Here is a 10,000-nt window from a genome sequence, read left to right on the forward strand (position 1 = left end):
TACACACAATTAATGTGTTGAAATATAAAATGAAATGTGTTATGTGATGTGTCCTATGTGATGTGATATTTTACATTGTTCTCATGTCATGTCATTATTGTGAGATTTGATGGTACCTTTTGAGAAGCCAGGTATTCCATGCCTCTGGCTACCTGGTAGGCACAGGACACCAGGTCCTTAAAGGTCAGAATCTCGTCTGGAATCTTACAGGTGTCGAATGAGTAGTCCATACCGGGAGGCCTCCGGGCACGCAGATATTCCCTCAGGTTCCCTTTGGAGGCATATTCCACCAATACATAGAGAGGACCTGCACGTACACATCGAGAAGTTTCAGTCATAAAAGATCGAGTTCAACTTTAAAGCATTTTGCTTTTATTTATGTAATGCTTCTAAGTAGAGGCATTGTTATAAAGTGTTTTTTACAACAATCCATGTGTAGATTTAAGCAAAAATGTCTATTGTGTCTTTTGTCTTTTGTGTGTATATATCTGTGTGAACACTAACCATCTTGTGTACATGCTCCAAGCAAATTGATGATGTTTTTGTGTTTGCCAATCATTTTCATCATCTCCATTTCAGACACCAGATCAGATAAGTCCTTGTCTGTGCCATCATCTGACAAAACAAGATAAACAATTATTTATAAACAGAAACACAGCAGAGCTGCGATCAATTAGCATAATTTGTCCATATAAATATTAATAACCCCCCACGAGTTCCCGAACAGCAGCAAATTTAGGTGCACCGCCGCAGTCCCTATGGTACCTTAATGAATTCATCTGGGCATTATGTCACCTTAATACAATAATGTGTTTTAAAAATGTTTATGAAATTTGTTAGTGAAAACAAAGTTTCAAATGTTTTCATAAGGTTCCACATGAAAACCCGCGAATTTTCCGAGCTGCGAATTCTTATTATTATTAACAGCAAAAGGTTATGGACACTTTTTTGAACATCCCATTCACCATTTAGTTCCCATTTGCTGTTATAACGTTCCTGAAGGAAAAATGAAATCCTACTGCCTCCTAACACATTTTATTATTGTAAAGTTTTTTTATTATTATTTTTTATTATTTTATAATTTTTTAATTTTATTATTTTATTATACAGGATGTATAATTGTGTGCCTCCAATTTTAACAGTGGTTGTAGGGATTTGTGTTTATTCAGCCACCACGGTGTTAAGTAAGGTGCTGATGTAGGCTGAAGAGACCTGGGTTACACAAAGAGTTCCAATTCATCCCAAAGGTTTGAGGTGTCTCAGTATTTTTGTCTATATAATTAATTAGGCAGTCCTTTGGCACTGTCTCCATGTCACACATACCTTTGAGCATCTTGACTGCCACTGTGATTGGCTTGTTGGGTTTCTCTTTATCAACACCGATGGCTTCAGCCATCACAACTTGCCCGAAGCAGCCTTCACCAAGTGCTTTACCTAGTGTTAGCCTACAGCAACACATTCAGAGACAAGATAAAACAAGCTAGGTCAAGTGATTTGTAAAAAAATAAATACCACACAAAACATTTCTAAAAGTTTCTGAAAAATGCATGCAATTCATAAAAGACTGAAATGTTATGTTCTTTCTGGAGTTTCAAACACAGTGAGCATTCACCTCGATCGTGTAAACTCCCACTTGGGGTCTGATGGCAGTTCTAGCTCAGAGACGTTAGGCAACATCGGTCCATCGCTGGATGACAGGCGGGCGATCCTGACCAATGGGGTGTTCGAATTCATGGAGGAATTGGAGTCCAAGGACACCTGCTTAATTGAAGAAGCAGAACAGAATGTTATCGTCTCTGTCAGTGCAGAAGACAAGCGAACAGTGCAAAAAAAATACTATACAGAAGGAGAGAGCAAGGTGAAATAAGGTGGGGTAACAGAAACAAAGTGGAGATAAAGATGAAAAGTCTAGCCTGCGGTGTGTTTAAACAGGAATGAAACTTGTGTCTCTCTGAGGTGTGAGAGACTGAAACATGGTGACTGTCCGTGCTCTTTCAGCCAATGCTGCACACAGAAAAAGAGAGGCTGCAGTTGCCAGCTAAGCTGTGACAGACACATAGAAATATAAGAAATATCATTCCAGGGGCGCACACACACACACACACACACACACACACACACACACACACACACACACACACACACACACACACACACACACACACTTCGATGTCCCCCTCATCTCCTAAGGGGATGCCTTAGGAACAGTCAGCTCATCTGCAGATTTATTTTTTTTGTTATCCTGTTCTTTCTCCCTGTCCTCCTCACGTTCTTTGCACTCTCTGTCACACACACTCAGACTGCTATCTATCTCTATATCTCTGCCCTCAAGTTGATGGATGGCCCAGCTAGAAACGAGGAGTCTATTTCAGTCGGATTTCCTCCTCCTGCTTTACTTTCAGAGTATTTTTTCACAGATACCAAACCCTTTCCTCTCGCCTCGTTTCTTTCCCTCTCTCTCTCTCTCTCTCTCTCTCTCTCTCTCTCTCTCTCTCTCTCTCTCTCTCTCTCTCTCTCTCTCTCTCCCTTTCGCTTTGTGTTCATGTGTGAGATCAATGTTAGCAGCGTGAACATGAAACGCTCTGGCGCTGATGATTCAATCTAAGTTGCTGTCAGAATTGCTTTTGGAGTAGACTCCACAGAGGAATACCTGACAAACAGTATGGGCATGGAGCTGATAAGCTCATTGCAATCACATACGCGTGCACACACTTGAGCCCACACGCACACGCACAGACACACACACACACACACCACCTGTGTATGAAATGAGCAAATGGAGAGCATTTCTAGGCACCTCACGATTCAAACCTATTTTGATTCATTTTACCACAAAGCAATGCAAAAATGATTCTTTATGCATCATGATTTTTTTATTTCAACAGCCTCAATTATAGCCTGTTTTCCAGTGTGAATTTGGTGCTTTTAAAACGTAACTTTAAAAAAAAAAGCGCTATCATTTTGATCTGTCAAAAAAAAAGTTTTACCTATAAAAGCTATATATGTGTGTTCATATGTGTAAGCTTTCAATTCGATTTATTTTTATATGTGTAGCACTTTTATCAATGGCCATTGTCTTAAAGCAGCTTTACAGAGATAAAGCAGTTATAAAGTTGTATATAAGAGTGTATAAGATTAGTGCCTGTAAGTTTCTTTATAATTTTAAATTGCTCCCTAATGAGCGAGCCTTTGGCATGCAAAAACTCCCTGAGATGGCAACAGGAAGAAACCTTGAGAGGAACCAGACTCAAAAGGGAACCCATCCTCATCTGGGTGGCACCGAAAGTCTATTTGTTACAGTTCTATCTGGCACTGTTTCTAGGAATATGCAAACTAGGCAGTTGCCTAGGGCACAACCAGCATGGAGTAGGGGGTGAGGCATTGTGGTGTGAGGGCGAAGCTATTTTGGGGGTGACAACAGGAATCTTGCCTAGGGTGCCAAAAAAATGGCTAGAATCGGCCATGGTTCCATTATTGTTGAGGTGTGCAGTGATGGCCACTTAAATGCAAAACTGTCCATGCAACTTGTGGTTCTGTTCCATTGTAGTAGAATGTTAATATTAATTCATTATCACTGTTGATATCAGCTTTTGAACTGTAATGCATCTAAATATTTTCCCTACAGATAAAAGGAGAATTCATTTACAAATGAATAAGTCAATGACTAAGGCAATGTTTTTCAAAGGGTTTCTTGGGGATCCCAGACAGGTTTTGTTCTCTCCATGCTCTTTAAACACCTGTACCAAGCCACGAAGAACACAGAATACTTTGTTCATTGAGCTGCAGCAAATAAAAATATGAACAGCTGGTAAGACAGGTTACAGAATGACTGAAATACAGATGCCGTGTATCACAGCTTTGGTTCTAGGTGAATTTTTAAAGGTCTCTGCCTCTACAATTACTCCATTCCAATCAGTAGAGGGGAAAGTGTGTGAGGAATGACTGCAAAAAAGTCAGAGAGGATCTGTGTGTGTGTGTGTGTGTGTGTGTGTGTGTGTGTGTGTGTGTGTGTGTGTGTGTGTGTGTGTGTGTGTGTGTTACTCGCAGCTGCTGCCGTTTAAAATCTTTAAAACAACTGAGAGAGACTGGGTTGCACTGAAGGTGAAATACGATCTGTACACTGGCAGTCATGGGAGAATATGAATTTAATCTTCAGCTACACTACAACTATGACAAACTCCCACTCGCTCTTCCCCTGGCTGGCAAACAAACACGCGCGCACACACGCACGTGTGCACATACGCATGCATCATACGTAAAACTCAGCATATATTTAGAAAGTGTCTACAGTGAAACATTTATGGTAATGCAGTTACAGGGAAAGAGGACACTGTTTGATTAAAGCTAAATGAAACCATGAAAGAATTGAAGGAAAGTGAGAATTGAAGGAGGATAGGGGGATCAAATCTTGTATCTACTTTCTGTTACCTGTCTCTTGAGGGGGAATTTGGAGAGCTTTTGTACAGGAGGTGTGGGAAGCGTCTTTTGCGTGTTCATACGCATGCGGCAGAGGATGATGATGATGACAGTGAGGATGAAAAGCACACAGCCCGTTCCGTAGATTAGGAAGTCGGCGTAGTCTTCTTCCTTGTCTATCTCAGCGGCTGACGTGAAAAAAGAAATAAAGACTTGTTTTGACATGGTGTTATAACACCTGGCACAAATGCTATACAGTTCTGTACAGATCTGTAACAGATATAAATCAATAACTGAATCTAAATTGTGTGTGGGCGTGTCTAGTGTTAATCTGCACTTTGAAAGCTAAGCCATTAAAACCCACAAACAATATACAGTCTCACAAACTAATAAAAACGAATTATTGCGCTACCCTAAAGGTAGATCCCATAATGTTTATCTCCTAAGGGACTGCATTATTCAGGTGGCATCCCAAAGCTCCAGAGAGCAGACTATAAAAAATGAGCCAAAGCTTTTTATTTAGAGTACGTAGGTGTGTGTGTGTGTGTGTTTGTGTGAGAGAGTTAATGCTTGGGTGGAGGGTATATATGGATGTTTTAATTTAGTGCAACCCCCCACAGAGGCACTAAGAAGGGAGTAATGAAATGGTGACTGAATGCAAATGGCTCATCCAGAGGTGAGAGCTAAAAGCTCCTGGTGTACTTATATATGAAATCATTGAGAAAACTTGTTCTGTTCCAATGAGATGTTTTGAATTGTATTGTATCTATTGTATTCAATAGAAGTGCGACTAACAATTAAGCATAACTGATAGTAATAACAGTACCTGTTTAATGTGTGCATTTATTTTGCTTTATACATAAAGGTGTGCATCAACAAAGCAGTCGAGAAATTTGAATACCAAAATGAAGTCTCCAAGAGTAGAGCGGAGAAACCCCCCAAGAAAGACAAAAAGAAGACAGTGAGGTATGAGAAGAGGAACAGAAGGTGTACCTTGTAGAATGGTAAGCCAAGCTGAGTGATGGGCATAACCTATAGAGTTCCCCGCAAGACATGTGTACTCGCCCGCATCCTCAAAGGACACGTTGGGCAGGAACAGAACCTCCAGCTCCTTATCCGTAGTGTTAATGCCAGCAGTCTGAAGGAGGGAGATGAAGGGAGAGAGAAAGACAGAGAGAGAGAAAGAGACTCATAAAACCACAAACCCCAAGAGAGGGAAAAAGAGAGGAGGAAGCTTAGCCCGTCACCTAGCAAAAGCAGTTATCCCATCACCAGCCACCAAAGCTTCCATATCGTCATGACCTGCTTGAATACAAACGAGGCTCCATGTCCTACTGCCACCATTCCACATGAAAACACCGGGTTTCGTTTCCTGGGTCTGGTTCTTATTTCGGTTGAGCTGAAATTGTTCCATGCCGAGGTAGCCATTAATGTCTTTAAAGCTTCTTTGAGCTTTCTATGGTTAATACCGCTATCCATTCATCACAGAGAGCTGCCAAGTGTGCGTGCGTATATGTGTGTGTATGAAAGGCTCACAAAAAGAGCAGAGGTCCAATTGTGGGCAGCAGTGTATGGGAATTCAATATGAATGCGCGTAGTTCAAATGAGCGTAGCCCTTGTTGTGTTTTGCATCAATTGCATCAAAAAGACAAGAAAATGTAGATTCAATTGCTGAGTAAGAAATGCAAAGAAGTCAGCTTCAGCCACCTCCACCAGGAAGGAGAATGTGATTAAGCGCAACTGATTGGAAGTCCGGCATTTAAAGCTGTTTGGGGGTGTTTAGGGGAGGTTACCTGGTTGGCGCACTGTGAGCCAGAAAGGCATTTCAGTCTTGCCTAAAAAGTTGGAGCCTGTGCACCAGTACTGGCCTGCATCGTCCTTTGTGACATTCAATAAAGAGAGCCTATTAACATATTCCTTATCCTTACTAGTCAGATTCTGCAGAAACACACACACACAACACAAACATGTATTTGTATTAACCGTCAGCGAAGTTGTCCACATCCGGTATTTCATGAGCTTCAATGTTTTCTTAGTGTTCAGGGTTTGCAGATCGCAGCTGATAAAAGAAATCAAGCGGATGTTAAAATAGAAACACATGGAAAATGTGCACGTAGCTTTGATCTGTGCACAAATTACACCATGGAGAAACACTGCCTCTGTGTTTCATACACAAGTGCTAATCAGCTTACAAACATAGCGCTCAGTTGTTTGTTTCACCTCAATTGCACATGGTCTGACTCTTTCTCTCTGTTTTTCTCTCTCTCTTTCTCTTTTTCACTAGGGTTTCCCTCTCTCCCTAGGCGATGTGCCACACATGATCTGTCGCTCTGCACTGTGGGTCCGTTGGGAAGAGGGAGAGGAGGTTTTCAGGGGGGCGCATATGAGGCTGTGGGGAAGGGAAAAATGGGTGCACGGCTCGCTGTAAAATACTGTTTCAATTATGTGGGAGTCGAAAATAGAGTGGCGGTCTGGCTAGCCATCGTCTCTCCCCTCCTCTGCCTGCTGACTCTGCCCTTCCCTTAGCTTCCTGCTCTCATTTTTTCCATGGCTTTTTTGGGTGCCTCATCTCTCGCTCCCGCTCTTCGCCTCCTCCTCCTCCTCCTCCTCATCTTTTGCAGAGGTAGCAGGGCAGTGGGGAAAGTGGCTGTCTACCCACGCGACGCCAGCACGGCGGTTTGCTTAGCCCAAAACAGATGTGCACCACCTCGTTGCCCTACTGGTTCTCAAATAGAAGGAAGAGAGAGAGGGAGAGAGAGAGAGAGAGAGAGAGAGAGAGAGAAAGAGAGAGAGAGAGAGAGAGAGAGAGAGAGAGAGAGAGAGAGAGAGAGAGAGAGAGAGAGGGGAAGTGCAAGAGGAAAAGAAAGAGAGAGTGAAGCCTATTCCTTTTGTCCCTTCATAGGCAGGCAGCACCAGCATTACTGAATGCAGCACTGCTAATATGAGTGGCATGTGAGACTCTTTACTGCATCATTACTGTTCTTTCGGTGCGTCCCAGCTGGACAGCAGTTTACCTGAGATTTTCCTCGATTACACCATTTGCCTTCCTAATGAAAACACCACAAGGAGTACAACAACACTTCGATGGTGGCCGGGCTAACAAGATGAACCATTTTATTAACCATTCTTCTTCCCCTGTGAACTTAATCCTGTGGTTTTTCATCTGGAGTCGTGTTGCATGGTGGTAATTCCAGATGCTTATCAGATGTCCTTAAGTGGGGCAGATGTTCTTAGCTTTCTGGGAACAGACTGTGACAGTCAGTAGTGTATGGGTCATAGTAAGTAAAGTGTGATAGTAGTGCAAGTTTAGTTGTGTGTGAGTCAGGAGCCTGTCATTGTGAATAGAATGTAAAACACAGTAGGCTGCGATAGCATGTGTCAGTCAGTAGTGTGTGATAAGTAAAGAGCAGTAGTATGTGATGGTCAGTACTGTGTGTAGATCACTAATGTGTGAAGATCAGTAGATCAGTAGGATGTAAAGATGAGTACTATGTGATGGTCAGTAGTGTGTGAAGATAGGTAGTATGTAAGGTTTAGTAGTGTGTGATGGTAAGTAGTATGTGAGGATCAGTAGTGTGTTATGATCAGTATGTGTGATGGTCAGTAGTGTGATGGTCAGTGGTGTGATAGTCAGTAGTATTTTATGGTCAGTAGTGTGTGATGGTCAATAGTGTGTGATGGTCAGTAGTGTGTGATAGTCAGTAGTGTGTGATAGTCAGTAGTGTGTGATGGTCTGTAGACATACTACTAAGATCAGTAGTACTTTATGTAAAATTCAGCAGTATGTGATGATGCATCAGTCGGTAGTATGTAATGGACAGTACTGTGTAAAAGCCAATAGGGTGGGATGTACAGAAGTGTGTGTGTTCAGCAGTATGGACAGGGTTTTACCTTTAAAACAGTAACGTAGGGTGTTCCGTTGGGGCCGTAGCGACTGCCGTTCACCTCGATGTGCTTGAGCCATTGGATATGAGGCTGTGCATCACTGTACACCTTACAGTGGAACTGTACATCACTGCCCACCACCACTGTCTGATTGGCCGGCAGACCTGCCTGCAGGATAGGCCGGTGAGGAGAACGCTCTGAATGGGCGAGAGAGAGGAAATGCCAGGATATGTACAAAGGATTTTACTAAAAAATATAAAAAAAATACTGATATACATTCCACCCCAAATAATTCTGACTTTTACACTGATTTGCATTGAAGGATACCTACACAAATTTTTATTTAAAAATTATATACTTTTCCAGACTCAAATGCAGATTTTCCCAAAGATTTAAAAAACCACATTTAACATTTAAAATAATGATTTTAAATTTCAATTATTACATCCGTTACTTTACAATCTCTGATGTTTTCCATGTCTGTAGTTATCATTTCAAAATGTATATTTTTCAGTCAACGAAAACCTAGCTTTTTAAAAACGCTCTCCAAACTGGATAATGGTGTTTTTGCATCGCCTTGTGGGCTGTAAAAACAGACGCTTTCGAATAACGAAACTATAACGATAATGATTTTATCATTGCCGTTGCATTACAAAGAGCCGGGAAATAAATAAACGCCAGACGGAAATGATGCAGGCCGAAGCATCTTTTTTACAAATTCTTAATTTTATATTTTAGAAAACTAAATAGGCCGATATTATAGAAACCAAATTTTTTTTTCCATACTAATACAGACCTGGAAATCACCAGGTACTTTTTCCATACTTTTTCATACTTTTCCAAAATGCGTAGGAAACCTGGCACTGGGTTTATTGTTATGGTTTATGTAATAAAAAATATGTTCGAATTGTTTGTTAATTCATCTTGAGGAACCACCTTATCTTAAAGAAGATTCTGACCTGAAGGTGATCTAAACTTACCCAGGACATCAAGCTGATAAGTGTGTGTGATGGTCCCATATTTGTTCTGCACTACGCATGTGTAGTTGCCTCTGTCTGACGGAACAGCACTCTCCATTACCAAACTCCACTGCAGATGCCTCAACTAGTAACATAGAGGGAGCAGAAAAAAGATGTAAAGCTTCATAGAGAATCTACATACATCCTGCTTCTGACAAAATTAGCTACACACACACACACACACACGCACGCACGCACGCGCGCACGCACACACACACACACACACACACACACACACACACACACACACACACACACACACACACACTTGAATGCCATGTCGACAGCACCACTCACACGGAACATTTCACATCACCAGACTTGGTTCAGACGGATTACAAAGTGCATTTCTTAGTGTTTATACGAACCCTTAACCCCTACATGCGCACACACACACACACACACACACACACACACACACACACACACACACACACACAAAAAGAGCCTACTACTCATTCATATTCTTCTCAGACACAATATATAGATACATCACTTCTCTTTGTCTCTCTCTCTCTCTCTCTCTCTCTCGCTCTCTTTCTCTTTGTCTTTGTCTTTCATTCTCTCTTTCATTCTCATGCTCTCTTCTTGTAGTTGAAGAGTGGAAAAAAATGTAACTGTGTAAATATTATGGGCTGTGTTTTTGAACAGTCGCATGGTAACACCGACCGGGCCGTACA

At 41.6% G+C, this 10,000-nt stretch overlaps 1 protein-coding gene across 12 annotated transcripts in view; it reads right to left on the bottom strand.

The window, feature by feature from the left end:
* Positions 1-10,000, bottom strand: part of fgfr3 (fibroblast growth factor receptor 3) — a 38,884-nt gene that overhangs the window by 6,616 nt on the left and 22,268 nt on the right. For 4 of the 12 annotated variants that reach the window (XM_083540237.1, XM_083540232.1, XM_083540230.1 and 1 more), the window contains exons 6-13: positions 9,282-9,405; positions 8,308-8,498; positions 5,410-5,554; positions 4,429-4,604; positions 1,613-1,758; positions 1,324-1,445; positions 505-615; positions 117-307 (exon numbers count right to left, since the gene is read on the bottom strand). In XM_083540237.1, coding sequence (XP_083396363.1) covers positions 117-307; positions 505-615; positions 1,324-1,445; positions 1,613-1,758; positions 4,429-4,604; positions 5,410-5,554; positions 8,308-8,498; positions 9,282-9,405 — 1,206 coding nt within the window. Of the gene's footprint in view, positions 1-116; positions 308-504; positions 616-1,323; positions 1,446-1,612; positions 1,762-4,428; positions 4,605-5,409; positions 5,555-6,209; positions 6,355-8,307; positions 8,499-9,281; positions 9,406-10,000 lie in introns of all 12 variants that reach the window. The other 8 variants (XM_083540229.1, XM_083540240.1, XM_083540236.1 and 5 more) reach the window with 3 other exon arrangements.

The sequence above is a fragment of the Silurus aristotelis genome (assembly GCF_946808225.1).
Source record: "Silurus aristotelis genome assembly, chromosome: 4".
NCBI classification, from domain to species: Eukaryota; Metazoa; Chordata; class Actinopteri; order Siluriformes; family Siluridae; genus Silurus; species Silurus aristotelis.